General features: G+C 46.4%; 2 protein-coding genes across 2 annotated transcripts in view; one reads left to right on the top strand and one right to left on the bottom strand.

Annotated features, from left to right (window-relative positions):
• Nucleotides 1–2,060, top strand: part of LOC123626719 (putative coiled-coil domain-containing protein 144C) — a 34,370-nt gene extending 32,310 nt beyond the window's left edge. The window contains exons 11-12 of the mRNA XM_045535952.1: nucleotides 797–842; nucleotides 2,028–2,060. The gene's annotated coding sequence lies outside the window, so the exon portion shown is untranslated. The remainder of the gene's footprint in view (nucleotides 1–796; nucleotides 843–2,027) is intronic.
• A 12,056-nt stretch (nucleotides 2,061–14,116) lies between these two features.
• On the bottom strand, nucleotides 14,117–17,426 carry LOC123626405 (cystatin-C-like). The gene is made up of 2 exons (XM_045535340.1): nucleotides 17,151–17,426; nucleotides 14,117–14,158 (listed from the first exon to the last, which is right to left on the bottom strand). Exons 1-2 carry the CDS (start codon nucleotides 17,383–17,385, stop codon nucleotides 14,139–14,141), a joined length of 255 nt encoding a protein of 84 aa, XP_045391296.1. The 5' UTR covers nucleotides 17,386–17,426; the 3' UTR covers nucleotides 14,117–14,138.
• Nucleotides 17,427–19,467: the final 2,041 nt, after the last annotated feature.

Genomic DNA, 19,467 nt, shown 5'->3' with positions numbered 1-19,467 from the left:
CAGCTGAATTTTACTAGACCTACCAAGAAGAACAATTAATTCTACTCCATAAATTATTCCATAATTTTGAGAAGGAGGGAATCCTCCCCAACTCATTCTACAAAGCCAGTATCACCTTCATACCAAAGCCAGGAAAGGACAGAGCAAAAAAAGAAGACTACAAGCCAATAGCCCTTACGAATACAGATACAAAAATCCTCAAGAAAATACTGGAAAAAACTAAATTCACCAGCACTTCAAGAAAATAATCCTGCATGACTGAGTGGGCTTCATCCCAGGGATGCAAGGATGGTTCAATATACATAAATCAATAAATGTGATTCACCACGTAGAAGGAAAAACAAAGACTATATATGATCATCTCAAGAGATATAGAAATTTTATTTTAAGGAAAAATTCATTAAAATGAAAAACTGTTCACACTTTCATAAACAGCAGGGTTTTGCTAAGAATTACAAAATAACAGATTCATGTGAAAATATAACTTGAATTGCCTAACCCTTGTACTAATAAGAGAAAGTGTCACCCTTCTGAAATGATGCATACTCAATATACCAATTATTAATTTTACTTTTTATGAGATTAATCTAAGCAGCATTACACATATACTCTATTAACTAAATGTAAAATAAGTAGGGTTTTTTTATTTATGTGATTATTTTTCTATTTAAGCAATTGTGAAGTTAAGTCTAGTTTCCACAAATATTTAAAGCCACATTATGTAAGTGATATATGATTCCCATGAAAATGTCTGTGGTTTACTTAAACATTGTAAATAATATTTGACTGATTTCAGATGACACACAAGTTGGAACAAAATATAAGTATGGAACTACAAGAAGGTATGCTGTGAAAATGTATGAATTAAATTGGCATTAATGACTTGATTTCTGAAATCGACCATAAATACGGAGTGGCAATCTTTTCTATTGTTTGGTTAATAGATACTACACTTCCTCTTACACACATGTAATGAAAGATGTGAAAACATTAACATTCATACTGAACAGTATTCTTATGCCACATTAATTCCACATGGCTTTAAAAAATCTCATGAACTTTATGTATTTTTTTTTTCTGTCTCTACACTTTATTCACTGCTGCCATCACTATGATACTGTCAGTCAGCACATGAAACAATTCTCTGAAAACCAAGGCATCATCAGCTTCCTGGGATTACGTTAGTGATTTAAGGCCAAAAGACCCCAGGCTCGTGTAGTAACATTTAGCCAAGTAGTGACAGTTCATAAGCAGTCACTTGACTGGTGACATTTTAAATCAATCATTTACTTTGTCATTAGTGTACTTTCTCCCTGAGGAAAAGTTCCATATTCCTTAACATGGGAAAAACACCCATATCAACTTGGTTCTTGTCAATTTATTCAACTTCATCTCTTGCCACATACCTTAGTCTGCCCCTTTGCTCTAGCATCTCACAAACTACACTACTTAGAATTCCACAGTGTTCCTCCTTATTGCCCTGCTTCCTCCTCCCTTTACCTGGTATGCTTTTTCCTTGCTCTTCAGCTATCAACTTGCATATCACCTCTACCAAAAAGTCTACAATATTGACACAAAACTTGGACAGATGGGCCTCCTGTGTGTTCCAGTAGTGCCCTGTTTTATACTTGTTGTGGTCTCTATGACTCTGCATGGAAGTGGCCTGTTTGTCTGTTTTTTCATGTTATATTATTGTTGAGGACAATCATATATGGACTGTATCAACCCCACCTCATAATTCCAGTGCTTGTCATAGTACCTCAGCATATGGTTGTTGAATAGGGAATGAAGAATGAGAAAAAACCAGAATCTCTGATACTTACCCACAATGATAATTACTAATTCAGTGGGCAACTGCGGGCAAATTATATTTAACAGTAATTTTGTATTGTCATTGTACATACATATTTCTCATTCTTTTTGATAATGATAAAGTTTCCAACTGTTTTTTACTGACTTACACTTAGTGCCTATGAAATCTTTCAGCTAAAGAATAGAATTCTTTTCCTTTTTCTTTTTCTTTTCAGGTCTTGCTGAATTAGAATCTGGATGCTCTTCTCCAGAAAAGCTTCTCCTCTAGGATCCACTGATGAGGGAGATATAAATCAAGATATGCTTTGGACAGCATCATCACAATATGTACCATTTTTGAAAAATTCTATGATCTGAAAGACTTTTAAGTGGATCTTGCAAATAAAAAGCAGTTTTACCTCCTTAGACTATAGAAATATCAGGTATTTATTTTTTATTCTTATTTTTATTTTTTTTGTTATTTATTTATTTACTTATTTATTTATTGAGACACAGACTCACTCTGTTGCTGGGGCTAGAGTGCTGTGGCATCAGCCTAGCTCACAGCAACCTCAAACTCCTTGGCTTCAGTCATCCTCCTGCCTCAGCCTCCCAAGTAGCTGGGACTATAGGCATTCACCACCATGTCTGGCCAATTTTTTCTATTTTCAGTTGTCTGGTTAATTTTTTATTTTTCTATTTTTAGTACGATGGGGTCTCACTCTTGCTCAGGCTGGTCTCAGACTCCTGAGCTCAAGCGATTCTTCTGCCTCGGCCTCCCAGAGTGCTAGGATTACAGACGTGAGCCACCATGCCTGGCCTGTCAGGTGTTTAAACAGCCAAACAACCAAATTTTCACCAATACTTGGTTGGAGTAAATTGATGGCCGATTTTTTAAATTTAATTCAGGATATTATGGGGGTACAAACATTTTGGTTACATGTTATGACTTGGCCACACCCAAACCATAATTTGAGGCATACCTATTCCCCTGTACAATGCCTACCATGTCCATTAGTTGTGAGTTTACCCACCCCCAAGCTCCCAATCCCGGAAGAATATTAATACCATGTGAGCACCATAGTGTTGATCACTCAGTGCCAATTTGATAGCGAGTACATGTGGTGCCTATTTGTCTGTTCTTCTGATGCCTCAATTCAGAGGATGGGCTCAATTTGTATCCAGGAAAATATAAGAGGTGCTAGATCACCATCGTTTCTTATAATTGAGTAATATTTTATTGTATACATATACCAAATTTTAATAATCCGCTCATGAATTGACAGGCACTTGGGTTGTTTCCACATCCTTCCAATAGTGAATTGAGCTGCCATAAACATTCGAGTGCAGATGTCTTTATTATAGAATGTCTTTTGTTCTTTTGGGTAGATGCCTAATAGTGCTATTGCTGGAGCAAAGGGTATTTCTATTTTTAGCTCTTTGAGGTATCTCCAAATTCTTTTCCACAGAGGTTGCACTAATTTGCAGTCCCACCAGCAGTGTTGTATGAGTGTTCCTATCTCTCCACATCCTGGCCAGCATTTGTTGCTTCGGGATTTTTTGATAACAGCGATGGCCAACTTTTATTTTACAATTTTTATCACTATGCAGACAGATATTTCACTATACTAGACAGATACAATGATACCTGTCTAAAGCTAGTGATTGACAGATTTAGCTTTAAGGCCAGGCATGGTGGCTCACGCCTATAATCCTAGCACTCTGGGAGGCCACGGTGGTAGAATTGCTTAAGCTCGGGAGTTGAAGGCCAGCCTGAGTGAGAGACCCCACCTCTACTAAAAATAGAAAAACTTAGATGGGTGTGGTGGCACACACCAGTAGTCCCAGCTACTTGGGAGACTGAGGCAGGAGGATCACTTGAGCTCAGGAGTTTGAGGTCGCTGTGAGCTAGGCTGACACCCCTGGGCAACAGAGCGAGACTGTCTCAAAAAAAAAATGTAGCTTTAGACAGATATCATTTTGTATGCTGGTACTGTGGTCATTGTCAATGTTTGGAGGTATTACAATTGTTATAGTGCCATTAAACTTATATAATTTTAATTTTAAGCACTGATTTATATGGCTATTTTTTCCTGGAGAAATAAAGTTTACCTAATAAGTCTTTTCACTTTTTCTGTTCATTTGTCCATTCATTTGTATATTTTTAATTAACTTGTTGAAACAGTCTTAAAATTAGAGAAAAGTGCAAGTTTTAGTACAAAGAACATTTTCTCCTGCATCATTTCAGAGAAAATTGCTGATGTTATGCCATCACCCCAATAATCTTAGTGAGTATTCTTACAAGTCAAGACATTCTGCATAACTACAATACAACCTTCATGATCAGAAAGTTAACATGAATACATTCTATCATGTAATCCTCAGATTCTTTTCCAGTTTTATTACTTGTCTGCAATGTCCTTTATAGCAAACAGATCCCATTTGGATGCATGGATGCATTTAGTTGTACTGTCTCTGAAAACCCTTTCAGTCTGGAACAGTTCCTCAGTCTTTCCTTGACCTTCATGACTTGGAATCCTTTGAAAGTAAAGTCCAGTAGTGCAGAATGTCCCTACATTGTTTTTTTGTGATGTTTCATTATCAATTAGATTTAGATGATGTGTTTTTTTAAGAGAGTGTCACAGAAGTGATCCTGTGGTCTTCTCTTTGTATCCTAGCATATGACGTACTACCTAATTTGTTGTGCTACTGGTGATGTTAGCATTGATCACTAACAGTGGCTGGTTTTGAGTTTTGAATTGCTGAATCAGCCAAGCATGATATCTTAAATAAATCTCACTTCGTCTTGTGTGTAATTCTTTTAATATACTTGGTGTATTCAATTTGCTGACATTTGGGGATGCAGATTTTATTTCCAAGTTCATGAGCGATATTGGTCTGTTGATTTGTTTTTTTTTTGTTTTTTTGTTTTTTTGTTTTTACTATCTTTATCTGGTTTTGATGTCAGAATGATACTGGCTTCATAAAACTATTTGGGAAGTGACCTTATTCTTCTATTTTCTAGAAGAGTCCATGTAATGTTGATGTTAATTTCTTGAGTGTTTGGTAAAAATTTCCAGTGAAACCATCTAGGCCTAGAGATTTTGGGGGAGAGGGAAGTGTTTCATTACAAATTCTATTTATTTCTTTTATAGTTACAGAGCTACTGCGGCTCTCTATTTCATATTGGCTCAGTTTGGGTAATTTGTGGTTCTTCAGAAATTGTTCCATTTGTTTTTTATTTATTTTATTTTTTTTATTTCAGCTTATGATGGGGATACAAAAGCTCCGGTTATATATATTGTCCATGTCCCGCCCATCCCCCTGAGTCAGAGCCTCAAGCATGTCCATTCCCCAGACAGTGTGTCTGGCACTCACCATGTAGTCATACCTCCGTCCCCTCCCCCCACCCCCCACCTCCCCGAGTTAGCACCTTCATATATGGCCATTCCCCAGACAGTGTGCAACGCACTCATCATGTAGGCATACACCCATCCCCTCCCCCCTCCCCACCACCTCAGTCTGATATCCAGTTGGTATCATTCCCCAATGTGCATTTAGGTGATGATCAGGGAAACCAATTTTCTGGTGAGTACATCTGATGCTTGTTTTTCCATTCTTGGGATGCTTCACTTAATGGGTTCCGACTCTCTCCAGGAGAACTGAAGAGATGTCATATCACCGTTATTTCTTATAGCTGAGTAATACTCCATGGTATACATATACCACAATTTACTAATCCATTCGTGAATTGATGCCATTTGATCCAGCAATCCCATTATTGGGCATCTACCCAGAAGAACAAAAGTCATTCTATAGAAAAGATACCTGCACTCAAATGTTTATAGCAGCACAATTCACAATTGCAAAGATGTGGAAACAACCCATTTGTTATACCTAGTTCAGTTGATGAGCATCACATTTTTTAGTAGTATTCACAAATTATTAAAAGGGTCTGCTGTGATATTTAGTGTTTATCTCTGATATTAGTGATCCCTTTTTTCTCTCTTTTAATCTTTCTCATTCTTGCTAGAAGTTTGTTGATTTGATTTGTTTATAATTTTTGAAGAACTAACTTCCAGTTTTACTAATTTTCCTTATTTCTTTCCTGTTTTTTCATGTCATTGTTAACTATTCTTACATTTACTGTTTCATCCTCATTTTCAGTTTATGTTGCTCTTCTTTTTTACATTTCTGAAGATAGGAGCTAAGACTACGGATTTGAGCTTTTCCTTTTTTTATAATGTAAAGTACTTAGTGCTACAAATATCCTACTGAGCACTAGTTAAGTGGCATTCACATAATTTCATATGTTATATTTTCATTTGCATTGAGTTTCATGCATTCTGTTTCCCTTTGAGCCTTCCTCTTCAGCCCATGGCTTGCTTGGATGAGGATTGCTTAATTCTCAAGTGCTCAGAGAGTTCCCCTTGTCTTTCTCGTTAATTGCTGTGTGCATTCCACTATTTTTAGTGACTGTACTTGTATGCTTTCCATTATTTTAAATATATTAGTATGTATTTTATGACTATGGTCTATTTTGGTAAATTCATCATCAATTATTGAAAGAAAGGTTTATTCTGCTGGTATTGAGTGGACTGTTCTATAACTATCAAGTAGTGTGGGTTGATTGCATTATTCACTTCTACTCCTGTGTTGATCTGCTGTCTAGGAGATTACTAGAGTGGGGTGGTGAAGTCCTCAGCTAAAATTGTGTTTTTATCTATTTCTCTTTTCAGTTCTATCAGTTTCTGCTTCTTGTATTTAAAGTCCATGTTTGGTGTATCCATTTAAAAACATAATGTTATGTTTTCCTTATTTGTGGTCCTTTTCATTTTTATGTAATGTCCCTGTTTATCTCTAGTAATTGTGTTTTGCTCTGAAGTCTACTTGATCTAATATTAACCTACAGTTTGCTCCTTTTTATTGCGGGTAGTATTCCATGTTATCGATAGAACTGTTTGTTTATCTATCCCCGTGTTGAATGAAATCTTTATTGGTTGATTTCAGGTATTAGTAATTACGGATAAATCTGCTGAAATGGTTGCCTACGGCATTTTATGTGAATTTTTTTCTTTATGTTTTGGTAAATACGTAGGAGTGTAATGGTTGAACCTTAAGATAGAAATATGTTTTACTTTGTAAAATGCTGCTAAATTGCCTTGTAAGTGGCCATATCACTTTGCATTCCCACCAGCAATGAATGAGAATCTTTGTCGCTCTACATCCTCCAAGCATTCAATATTTACAGGGTTTTTACTGTAATATAGGGTATAATGGTATCCCACTGTGGCTATAATTTGCATTTCCTTATTAATAAATAATACTGAAAGTGTTTTCATGTGTTTTTTCCCATTTATCTATTTTATTTTGAGGTATATATGCTCGCAAATTTGCTGATTTTAAGGTGGATTGCTTGTTATATATTGTTGAGTTTTAAGGACTTTTAAAAATATATTTTGGACAAAAACCTTTATAACACATGTGACGTTCTCATATTTTCCCAGTTTGTCTTAGTTTTTGTTTTCGTGACAGTATCTATTCTAGTGTGAACATTTTAAAATTTGATAACATCTGCTTTTTCAATGTATTTTTTATGGCTCATGCTTTTGGTGTTTTAGCTAAAAAAGTCACCAACAAACTTAAAGTAATGTCTATTTTCCCCTATAATATATTACATGATTTTATAATTTTGTATTGTACACTTAGGTCTGTGGTCTGAGTCCATTTTTGTAAAAGGTGTAAAATGTGTATCAAGGTTCACTTTCCTGTATAGGGAGATCAGATTAATGTAGTGCCACTTATTGAAGACTTGGTTGTTCTTTCTCCTTGAATTGTCTTTTCACCTTTATCAAGTCAGTTGAATGTATTTCTTTGAGTTTGTTTAGGGAATCTCTATTAATTCCATTGGTCTGTGTGTCCAGACTTTTCCCAAAACCACACTATGTTGAATACTGTAGCTTAATAGCAAGCCTTGTAATCAGGTAATTTGTGTCTTCTAACTTTGTTCTATTTCAGAAGTGTCTTGGCTCTTGTAGTTCTTTTGCCTTTATATAGTTTAGAGTTAGCTTGATGATAGAAATCTGCTAGGATTTTCATCTGTGGTGCAGTGAATCTGCAAATAGAAATGGGAGTGCTGGCTTCCTAGCAATTTTGAGACTCTGAATCCATGGGTATTTTGTGCCCCTCTTTTTACTTAACTCTTATTTCTTTCCTCCACATTTTGCAGTTTATAGCATACAGATTGTGCACTTCTTTTGTTAGAGTTATTCCTAAGTACTGAACTCTTCTCTTATTTCTTTCCTCCACATTTTGCAGTTTATAGCATACAGATCCTGTACTTCTTTTGTTAGAGTTATTCCTAAGTACTTCATTTTTTGATTTAATTTCAAATAGTAATTTAAACATTTTAGCTGTTTATTTATGATACATTATTTTATAATTGCATATTGCATATGTTGTAATTGTATATTGGCCTTTGATACTAAAACATTGTTAATTTTAATCATTAGTTATAGAGGCTTTTTGAAATATGGCAGGTTTTTGATAAAACTTTATGCTAATCACAAATAGAGTCAGTTGCATTTCTTCCTTTCTAATATGTATGCCTTTTATTTCTTATTCCTATCTTATTGCACTGTGCATGTCTTCTAATACAATACTGAATAGGAGTGACTTGATTCTAGTCTTAGGAAAAAAATGCTCAATCCTTGCTATTAAGGATGTAGATTGTAAAATGTCCTTTATCGGGTTAAGAAAATTCTCTTTTATTCCTAATTTGCTGACAGTTTTTAGCAGAACTGGATGTTGAATTTTATTGAATTCTCTTTCTGCATCTATTGAGATTTGTGAAACAGAGTAGATTACTTTGAATTTTGAATAGTGAATGAGCCTTGTTTTTCTTGTTCATAATGTGTCATCCCAGATAGAGAGACGTACAGGTAGCTCAATTCCATGTGGTAATTTTTAAAAATGTTTTCTCATCTTTGTACATAACTGATATTAATCTATAGTTTTCTTATAATACCATTTTTTAGTTTTCATATTAGTATAATTCTGGCCTCATAAAATGAGTTGGGAAGTGTTTCCTTTTATTTTTCTAAAAATATTCTGTACAACTGGAATTATCTTCAAATATTGTAGAAGTCAGCAAAACTTTTGCTGACTAGATTTTTTTTGGAAGATTTTGTTTGCAAATTCAGTGTCTTAATTGATATAGATCTATTCAAATTATCTATCTCTTCTTCAGTGAGATTTGGTAGTATGTCTTGAGTCTCTCAAGGAATTTAATTTTTATCTCCGCTATCAATTTTGTGTGTGTAGAATTGTTTATAGTATTAAATTATTATCGTTGTGATAATGGTAGAGTGTGTATGAATAACTTCTTTTTTACTTCTGCTATTGGTAGTCTACACTGTCTTTCTTTGTTATTATTCATTCTCATTGATCTTTTCATAAAATAGGTTTTTGATTTCATTGATTTTCTCTCTTTCTCTCATTTTTAATTTTGCTACTTTCTGCCCTAATTGTTTTTAGCTCTTTTCATCAGTTTCCTTTGGATTCAAATTGTTCTTCTGCCTCCAAATTCTGTAGGAAATATTTGAGGCCGCTGCTGTGAGATCATTATTCTTTTGTAATATCTACATGCAATGCTATGAATTTCCCTCTAGGCAAATTTTTTGGTGCATCCCACAAATTTTGATATGTATTATTTTAACATTCATTATGTTTAAAATAATTTTTAATTTAACTTGAGACTTTCTCTCTGACCCATTGGTTATTTACAAGTGTGTCAGTGCCTTTCCACAATTTGAGAATTTTCCAGATATGTTGGTTATGATTAATAGTTTAATTCCATCAGGCTCCATGAATGCACTTTGCATTGGCTTTTATTCCTTTCAATTAGTTACTGTTTGTTTCATGCCTCAAAATACCATCTACCTTAATGGTAATTACTCTATGTTAACTTGACTATAATGGGTTCTGCTTGTTGTGTAGAGTGTACTACACATGTTATTTAGGTCAAAATATTTGACCTTGTTATTCAAATAAACTGTTTCTTTACTGATCTTCTGCCCGCTTGCTCTGTAATGTATTAAATGAGGAGTATTTAAGTCTCTTAGAACTATGAATGCATTGATCATCTTTTACGGCATGCATTTTAAAGTTCATCTGTTAGGTGCAGAAAAATAACATTTGTTCCAGCACAACTAGGCTACCTCAACTCTGGATGAAAACTGACACAGTATTACCAAAACAAAACTAAGCACAATTGTGTGTCCAGACCTGACAGTGGCTCATTTACACACAGCCCTGGGGTGCTCTGAGTCCAGCAAAATACTGCTTCAGAGTCTCTTCCCCAGTCCTAGGATGACCCTCTTTCCCTCTGTGAGTTGCTCCCGGTCCCATGGTGTGAGCATTCCCTTACTGCAACAAGCCAGTGAACCGGAGTCTGTTGACAACAGATTTCGTTGAGCTAGCCTGATTGTGCTGGAACAGATGTTATTTTTCTGGATTTTGTGATACTTGTAGCATTTATCAGCATTTTAAAATGTGTAACGGGCTGTGATTTATTTACTCTTCCTAAATAAGCATTAACTTATGTGCCTAGTTTTGTGTTGGTAATACTGTGCTAGTTTTCATCCAGAGAGTCCCCTAAATCATGTAAGCCTCAGGCCCCACAGCACCTGGGTCCCCCTTGGGTCATTGTGTGAGTGTCACCCGCCCTGGAAAGACCACGCTGGCTGACTTCTCAGTCCTGCCATGGACTCATCCCTCCTCTGCCAGTGATTCGTCTGTGTTGCAGTGAGGGGGTTTCTAACCTCTGCAGGTTCAATCTTTTGCCACTGACTTGTGACATTATTTTTGCTAAAGGAACTCTTAAAGGGGTATAATATTTCCCAAACTTGACCTGCTCGGGATCCTCTTTTACATGACGTGACAGACCCCATAGCTTCAGGACACAGTCAGTCCCCTTGGCTTAGTCCCAGAGTTGAACCTGCTCACCCTCGTCCTCCTCTCCCCGTTACCCACCTAGGGAGCAGACACTCAGGGAGAAGATGGGGGGAGCCATGTGCACAGCCCCTGCTTCCCGAAGGAAGGGAGAATTGTATCAGAAAAAGGCCAGGTTTAGAGGAAACCACTGTGTCTGCACGGTAGTTGCCTGTGTCAAACTGAGGCAAAGCTTGAGCAGCTCCCTGACCCCCTGCCCTGGGCTTCTGAGCACCTGCTGCTCTGCCTGGGGCCCCTGGTCCCCACTAAGTCCATGAGGCCCCCGTCCACCCCGACACCCGCCCAGGGTCACGCCCAGACTCAGACCTCCCCTGCTCAGGCCTCTGGGCGGTGCTTCTCTTCCCTCACCCCACAGACTTGTTAATAAAGGCAGGGCTGAGAGCCTTTGCCTGCAAGGTGGACATGGAGGGGAAGCGCATGTTACCCCCCTTCCTGCCCAGCCTTCCCGGCGCTGCCTTTGCTGATGCAGCACGTGAGGGGCCAGGCTGGGGGCTGTTTGCTGGACTCCCCTTTCTCATTTCACCTTCAGTGTTCACAGCAGTGGCCACAAGAGACCTTGGTCCCTGCAGCTGTGAGCGTGCAAGGTATTTGCGAACCTGCCCCAGTGGGACCATCCCTGAGGGCTGCACCCCTCTGCCCTGAAACAGCCAATGGATGGACACCGTGGGGTGAGCCCTGTGTGCATCGTAGGACTGTCACCTCCTGTTCAGGGCTGGGAAACAGCCACTGTTCCAGGGAATTATGCTGACTCCCAGGTGGTGGTCTTTGTGAGCTGAAATGTACTTCTTGGAAAAAGAACCTACAGCATGTCAGTCCCATTTGTGTCTTAACTTCTCCATCCCTAATGTGAAGCTTGATGTAAGGACTTGCTTTAAATCCAAGTCCAGAGAAAGCGCTGGTGGGTGTAACTGTAAAACTTCCTAGGGCACGACCTCCCTGTGTAGGGCATGACCTCCCCGTGTAGGGCACGTCCTCCCCGTGTAGGGCACGACCTCCCCGTGTAGGGCACGACCTCCCCGTGTAGGGCACGTCCTCCCCGTGTAGGGCACGACCTCCCCGTGTAGGGCACGACCTCCCCGTGTAGGGCGCGACCTCCCCGTGTAGGGCGCGACCTCCCCGTGTAGGGCACGACCTCCCCGTGTAGGGCACGTCCTCCCCGTGTAGGGCACGACCTCCCCGTGTAGGGCACGTCCTCCCCGTGTAGGGCGCGACCTCCCCGTGTAGGGCGCGACCTCCCCGTGTAGGGCGTGACCTCCCCGTGTAGGGCACGTCCTCCCCGTGTGGGGCACGACCTCCCCGTGTGGGGCACGACCTCCCCGTGTGGGGCACGACCTCCCCGTGTAGGGCGTGACCTCCCAGCGACCTCCCCGTGTAGGGCACGACCTCCCAGTGCAGGGCACGACCTCCCCGTTTGGGGCACGACCTCCCTGTGTAGGGCACGACCTCCCTGTGTAGGGCACGACCTCCCAGTGCAGGGCACGACCTCCCCGTGTAGGGCACGTCCTCCCCGTGTAGGGCACGACCTCCCCGTGTAGGGCACGTCCTCCCCGTGTAGGGCACGACCTCCCCGTGCAGGGCTCGACCTCCCCGTGTAGGGCACGTCCTCCCTGTGTAGGGCACGACCTCCCAGTGCAGGGCACGACCTCCCCGTGTAGGGCACGTCCTCCCTGTGTAGGGCACGACCTCCCAGTGCAGGGCACGACCTCCCCGTGTGGGGCACGACCTCCCCGTGTAGGGCACGTCCTCCCCGTGTAGGGCACGACCTCCCCGTGTAGGGCACGACCTCCCCGTGCAGGGCACGTCCTCCCTGTGTAGGGCACGACCTCCCAGTGCAGGGCACGACCTCCCCGTGTGGGGCACGACCTCCCCGTGTGGGGCACGTCCTCCCCGTGTAGGGCACGACCTCCCCGTGCAGGGCTCGACCTCCCCGTGTAGGGCACGTCCTCCCTGTGTAGGGCACGACCTCCCAGTGCAGGGCACGACCTCCCCGTTTGGGGCACGACCTCCCTGTGTAGGGCACGACCTCCCAGTGCAGGGCACGACCTCCCCGTGTAGGGCACGTCCTCCCCGTGTAGGGCACGACCTCCCCGTGTAGGGCACGACCTCCCAGTGCAGGGCACGACCTCCCCGTGTAGGGCACGACCTCCCCCTGTATGGCACGACCTCCCCGTGTAGGGCACGGCGTCCCCGTGTAGGGCATGGCGTCCCCGTGTAGGGCACGACTCCCGCATTGGACCAGAGCAGGCACTGCCTTCATTCTAGGATTTTCTCCACCTTTTATTCTGGCTGGTGTTTCCCACAACCAGTTACACACACACAGAACTTTTTAGCCTTTCTTCTTATGTAGGGACCTAAATATTTCTGGGCAAAGAAGTGGACATAAATCACTATTTATTGGTCTCTAGGGAATTTGATGGGAGAAAGTCAGTCCCTGGAGTCTGAGCAACTCTGCAGACATGGCTGGGATCTACTGCCTGGCCGGCTCCGCTGAGGGCCTCCTCCCCGTCTGACGTCCTGTAAGGGAGCACCGCGGGAACAGGGCCAGCAGCCTGGGCACCCTGCTCCACGGACCCTTTCATCGGGGGCCATGGTAACCGAGCACCTGGGCTGTAGCCCTCGCTGCTCTTGTCCCTGCTCTGAGACTCAGATACCCCTGAAGTGGCTGCTCAGTCACCTGATGGGCTTATCAGCTCCCAGGTGCTGGTTATCTGTCTAGAACCAGCAGGACAAGGAGCCTTTCCCAAAGGGGCTGCTGAAACCCTCCTTCTTTTGTTTTTTCTTCCTTTTCTTTTGAAGGATCTTGCTGTGTCACCCTGGCTGGATGGCGAGCAGTGACAGGATCACAGCTCACTGTAGCCTCAATCTCTTGGGCTCAAGCGATCCTCCCACCTCAGCCTCCCAAAGCACTGGGGTTACAGCGTGAGCCACCACATGGCCCAAAACCCTCCTCATGTGCACATCCCCAGGATAGGAAAAAACTCAAGAAGGAGCCAATGCTATTTTTTTTTTTTTAATTTCAGGATTGTTAGGAGCAGAGCGTGTGCACCACGACCAGCAAATTTGAGAAGCGGTAGGGAGAGAGGAACAGGTAGAGCCACGTGGCTGTTCAACAAAGGCCTCCGAAGCCTTCTCCATTTGCCTCCCTCCCGGTGCTGGTGCACAGAGACCTGCGCCAGGGCAGGGCCTCCATCCCGGGCTAGGGAGCACTACAGGGAGGTGCTGTGAGGTGTGGGGAAGAGGGGCCGGGTGCAGCCCAGCCTGGCACAGACCCCTAGACCTTCTCACAGCTGGACCTCGCCAAGGTCATTGAATCCTCCCAGGGAACACTGTAGATCTCAAAAGAGCAGAGCTTTTCCTATGAAAGGGAAGAGAGAGGGGTAATCCGTGCAGGTTACAGTTAAAAGGGAAGATGCCCAGCCATGGGATGTCAGGGTGGGGGTGGGCAAGCTTGGGGGTGAGACACTCGGCCCCCACCCACCCCCGCCGAGTCCCAGGACATGCAGCCTGACTGTGCAGTGACTGCTCTTTGGTCCTCCAGGGCTCCAAGAGCACCAGCTGGCGTCGTGTCCCCCACCTGGTGCACAGGACCCCCCAGTGTGCTGCCCCAGCACAGCCCTGGAAGGAGCAGCCTGTGCAAGGCCACAGGAGCCCAGAGGGTGGGGGGGAGGCAGCTTGCTGCCCCCAGGCTCCCTCCACCTCCAGCCTCTGGGCCAGCACTGAGAGGGCCAAGGGGGAAGACCCCAGAAGAAGGGAACTTCCATGAAAGAGCTGGGGCATGGGAAGTGGGTGACACGGGGAGTGTGGCTCTCCCCAGGGCAGAGACCTCACAAGAACCAGCCAAGTCCTCGCATCCGCTAATGTTGGGTGAGTGGGGTCAGCCTCGGAGGGCTTGGGCCACTTACAGGCCTCTGATTCCCTCTAATCTGCTCAGGGTGGCTGTGGCTGAGGGCAGGTGGCTGAGGCTGGCACTGAAAAAAGCCCTTCTCCCTCCCCTGCACCCACCTTGGAGGCTGATTCCTCCAGCACAGCAGGCAACACCCCAGAACAGGCAGGGCTGTGCTCTCAGCAGCCCCATTCCCAAGCTAATGCCCTCGGAGCAATTCAAACTAGCCATGTGCACACACACCCCACTCCTCCCCGTATGCACACAGGTGTGCATCTATGTAAACTCACACGCACCCCTCACCCACAGGCATCTGTGCATGAGCCCCCACACTCCCCCCACACACTCCCATGCACCTCTCCCCACACACCCCGACGTGTGCACATGGACACGCGTGCATTTCCCCACACTCCCTGTGCTGGCAAACACTCATGTACACACTCACCTCCGTGTGTACACACACACCCTCCTGAACACGTGCGAGATCTCAGGAACACACACATCCACCTCTGCAGGGCATTACTGGCCTCTGACCCGCATCAGGCACATACCCTCTTCAGATGCGGCTGCTCCTGGAAGGGACAGTTGTCCAAGTTGGGCTGGGACTTGGTACATGTGGTCCGGCCTATCTCCATGCACAAGGAGTAGAGCGACCCAGCCACGAGCTACACGTGTGCAAGAGCAGGATTCCCCTGCAGCACTGCCGTCAGTTTCACACACACGCTGGTAGTTCGCTGTTGCTGGGTTACTGCGTGTGCCCAGGGGCTTCATGCCTGCACTCCTGAGCTGCCACACTGTCACTTGCAGGCCGTACAAGCCACCTGCTCCTCCCAGCTGGCGGGGGTGCTGTACCCCAGGTGTTCCCTTCTAACTTATCTCCTCTGAGCAACTCCACCGAGGTGTCACATGCAGCAGGAGAGTGGACGGTGGAAGCCAGGCCTAACGCCCTCACTGCATTCAGGAATGGCAGGCGCGGCTCTGGGCAGCCAGCCCGGGTGCGGCCAGTAATCAGCGCGTGGTCTAAGCACTAGTGAGGCCTCCGTGCCCGAGCAAGGATTCATCACACCCTGCTCACTGCGGCCCAGAGGCGGGGAGCGCTGATCCATGCTAGGAGGGCTGTCATCCGACGATGCAGTCTCAGCTGGCTTCCAGCCACCGGCGCACAGCCCGACAGAATCCCACCCTCTCTGTTTTCCCCAGATCTGTGTATTCCCTCGCTTGTCAGTCGGAAATGAGATGCTTCACACACACGGAGGTTTTAGGCCAATAAGAGCCTGCTCTCGAATGCCCCTGTCTTAAGTGTGATTTGCTGGCAATATTTCTCAAGTGCATCAAACACCTGCGTGTCTTACATTTTAGTTACAGAATGGAACTGACCCCTGTCCCTGCGCAGGGCCTCCCCCAGACACGCCTTGTCAGAACTGTGGAGCAGCACGGCATGAGGGGCTCGGGATCAGGGCTCTAGACCTTGCCCTGTGGGTCCGTGACTCCTCCGGTATCGGTCTGCCCATCTGTCAAATGGGCTCCCAGGACCAATGAGCTACAGGGTCTTGTGCTTCACTCCAAGTTAGAGCCACCCTGGAGAGGCGCGGGCCAGTAGAGACCGCAGCCCCGGGGGGTCCAGCTCATGTTCAAGGGAGAGGACAGCAGCTGAGGGTGCAGGAGGGGAAGCGGGGCTGTCTGGACTCACTGAATTTTTGAGAGTAGGTGGGAGGATGTCTACATGCTGGCGTGCCATGCCACCCTGTGCTGCTCTGACCCTCTGGGCAGCTGTGCAATGGGTGCAGGGCAAGCTCAGGCCCAGCAGCCCTCCCTGATGCCCCCTGCTGACCCCTTCTCCACGCTGACTGCCCTCCTCTGCCACCGTCTAGCTGCGCCCAGGCTGCGGCTGGCAGAGGCAGGGTTCAGGCGTGGTGCTCTGCACCCCAGCAGGGACTCAGCTGCCTGTGGCTGTGGGTGGTGGTCTGCCGGGCTCAGGGTGAAGGACGCTCACCCTAGAGGCTGCTCCCAAGGCCATGACTTTTGGAGGGAGCATGTACCCTCAGGACCAGGAGGCCAGGCTCCCCGAGTGGCACCTGCTGCGGGCACTCAGGGAGGAGGACATGCCTCCTCTGTGCTCACAGTATGACCTGAATCTAACCTTGAGGGGGCAGCAGGTTCAGCAACTGTCTCTAGACCACAAGTGGCCGGACGCCAGGAAAATGCCAAGGACAGGAAACAGACTGGCTGCTGAAACGTCAGGGCGGCTGCAGGTTAGAGGAGGCTGAGGACACAGGGCAGGGGCTGTGATGAGAGCCTGGGTGTGTCCCCGGGTATAAAGGCCATCAGTGGGACAGTCAGGGAAGTCTGAATAAGTCTGAGCATGAGATAGTTGAATGTGCCCGTGCTGACTTGCTGGTAATGCTCTCTGTGGGGGCAAAGCCAGCCGGGACTCAGGACCCCGTGGGGAGGGGGCAGCACGCACCTGCTGGCGGGCACGCACACCTGCCGCACTCGGCTGTAGTACACGTCATTGCTCTCCTCGTTGTCTTTGCTGATGGCAAGTCCAGCGCCTGCTGCACTTCCTCATCACTGACATCTGCTTCCTCGATGCCGCCCGAACGTTTGGAGCTCTTGGCCACGGTCTTGGCCAGGGTCACGGCCAGGGTCACGGCCAGGATGGCCAGCAGGAGCAGTGGGGCACACAGAGGGCTGGCCATGGTCTGCTCAGATGCACAGCGAGGAGCCGGGGCTGCAGAGGAGCTGCCAGTGTGACCCTGAGGCCTCAGCGCCTTCCTGCAGGCTGCAGTGCTTCTACCCTGCCGGGGCCTCCCCACCCACCTGCCCCCTGGCCCGCTCCTCCTCTTCCTCCTCCATCTCCCCTCCTTCCTGCTCCTGCCCCCACTCCTGCCACTCCCCCAGTCCGCCCCTCCTCCCCAGTGCTCCCAAGCTAGTGGCACCCTGGTCTGCAGAGAGGTGACAGTGAAAGCAACATGACCTTCTCACTGTTTCCCCAGAAAAGGGTGAAAGAGAAGTCTTGGCCTCCCGGAGTTCTCCAAGGTCAGGGTTATCTCTGAGCACTTGGTCAAGGTGTGGGAATCCTAAGGGCAACGTGTGATTTCAGAGGCTCCCGGGACACCCAGTCCACACCCTGCTCTGAACTTGTTTGCCAAACATACGGAAAGTAACCTTTGGGAAAAGGTCTCTGGGTTCATCTTTCAAGCCCGTTATTATTCAATAAACACACCTTTTACCAGCTTCTTGTCGGTCCAGACGGTCCAGGATCTGGAGACTGAGCCTGGCTTACTGAGCCACGGACTTGACACTGCAGAGCTGCTGCCCAGTAGAGAGGTGACACGCGCCCAGGAACGGTTTTCAATTCTCTAGTAGACAGAGTCAGAAAGTGAAAAGAACAGGCGAAAGTAATTTGCTAATATTTTTATTTAACCTAAGATATCCAAAATATTATTTCCAATTACAGGAACAATTGCTACTAAGATAATTAACATTCTTCTGGGCGTCTGCACTATGTCTTTGGAATTTCGCGTATATTTTTTACACTTAGAGCATGTGTCAGTTTGGACTGGCCCCGTTTCAAGCACCCCACGGCGACATGTTTCCAGCGGCTGTGGTATTGCTCAGCCCAACCTTAGGGTGGGGGTGGGGGGATGGGGACAATGAGTAATCCTTAAGATCAGAGAGTTATAGATGCTCTGTTGGAAGTGAAATACAAGAGGCAGAGAGACATGGTGCCCCTGGACACTGGCCAGGGAGGGAAGACCTGGAAGGACAAGAGTCCTGCCTGGACCAGGGAAACAGAGCTCCAGGCAGAGGGAACAGCCAGTGCAAAGGCCTCTTCTGGAAGGCGGGCATGTCCTGGAACTGCACAGAACACTGTGGGTGGGGGCTGGGCTGGAAGGGTGCAGGGAGACCTCCCCCAGCAGGCAGTGGGGGGCAGTGAAGGGAGCCCGCAGCCCAGGGATGAGCACACGGGCCGCTCTCGCTTCTCCCCTCTGGGTGCCAGGCTGCCAGCCCTCGTCCTCTGTGCACTGCTTGGGAAACTCACCTGTATTTAAAAAAATCACCTTGTATTAGGTATGATTTATGTACAATAAAAGGCCTCATGTTATGTGTCCAGACTGGGGAATTTTAGTAAATGCCTACACTGGTGTTACCACTCTGCCAAGATCTAGAAACTGTGCGTTGCCCCAGTGTTCGCCTGCCCCTGCAGTCGAGCCTCGTGCCCACCCCGGCCCTGGCAACCCACCCTTGCCGCCCTGTAGACCTGTTTCCTTGCCTGTCCCTGGACTTCCATGAGTGGAATCCTGCAGTGTGAGCGCAGGTGGGTCTGGCCTCCGCTGCTCAGCGTGGCTTTTGAGCTTCTCCCGGTGGTTCCATGAACATGTTCGCTGGTTCTCTCTCCCCAGACTGAGAGGACCTGCTCAGCTGGGCACCCTGTGGGCTAACAAAGCCCCCAGCTCAGGATGGTGCGGTTGGGTTTGAATATGGCCCCAGGAGTGGAGAGGGTGGAAGGGTGTTCTGAGCAGAGAGCTGGCTCCTTTGGTCCCTCAACCCCGCATTGAGGTGACCCTGTGGCAGCGACCACCTGGTGGAGGCAGCAGACGTTGCCGGAAACACTGGGCCCGTGAACAGCAGCCAGAAGGACTCCCCTGGGGGTGGAGGGAGCGATGGCCGGGCAGTGTGAGCCCAGCCCTGCTGTGGTCGTGGGGTCAGAGGATGAGTGGGGCTGGAACAGCGGGAATCCGGCAGGCAGGAGCCACAGTTACTGATGACTGTTCACG

Source organism: Lemur catta, chromosome 22, assembly GCF_020740605.2.
Source record: "Lemur catta isolate mLemCat1 chromosome 22, mLemCat1.pri, whole genome shotgun sequence".
Taxonomy (NCBI): domain Eukaryota; kingdom Metazoa; phylum Chordata; class Mammalia; order Primates; family Lemuridae; genus Lemur; species Lemur catta.
This window is presented reverse-complemented; position numbering and strand designations above follow the sequence as displayed.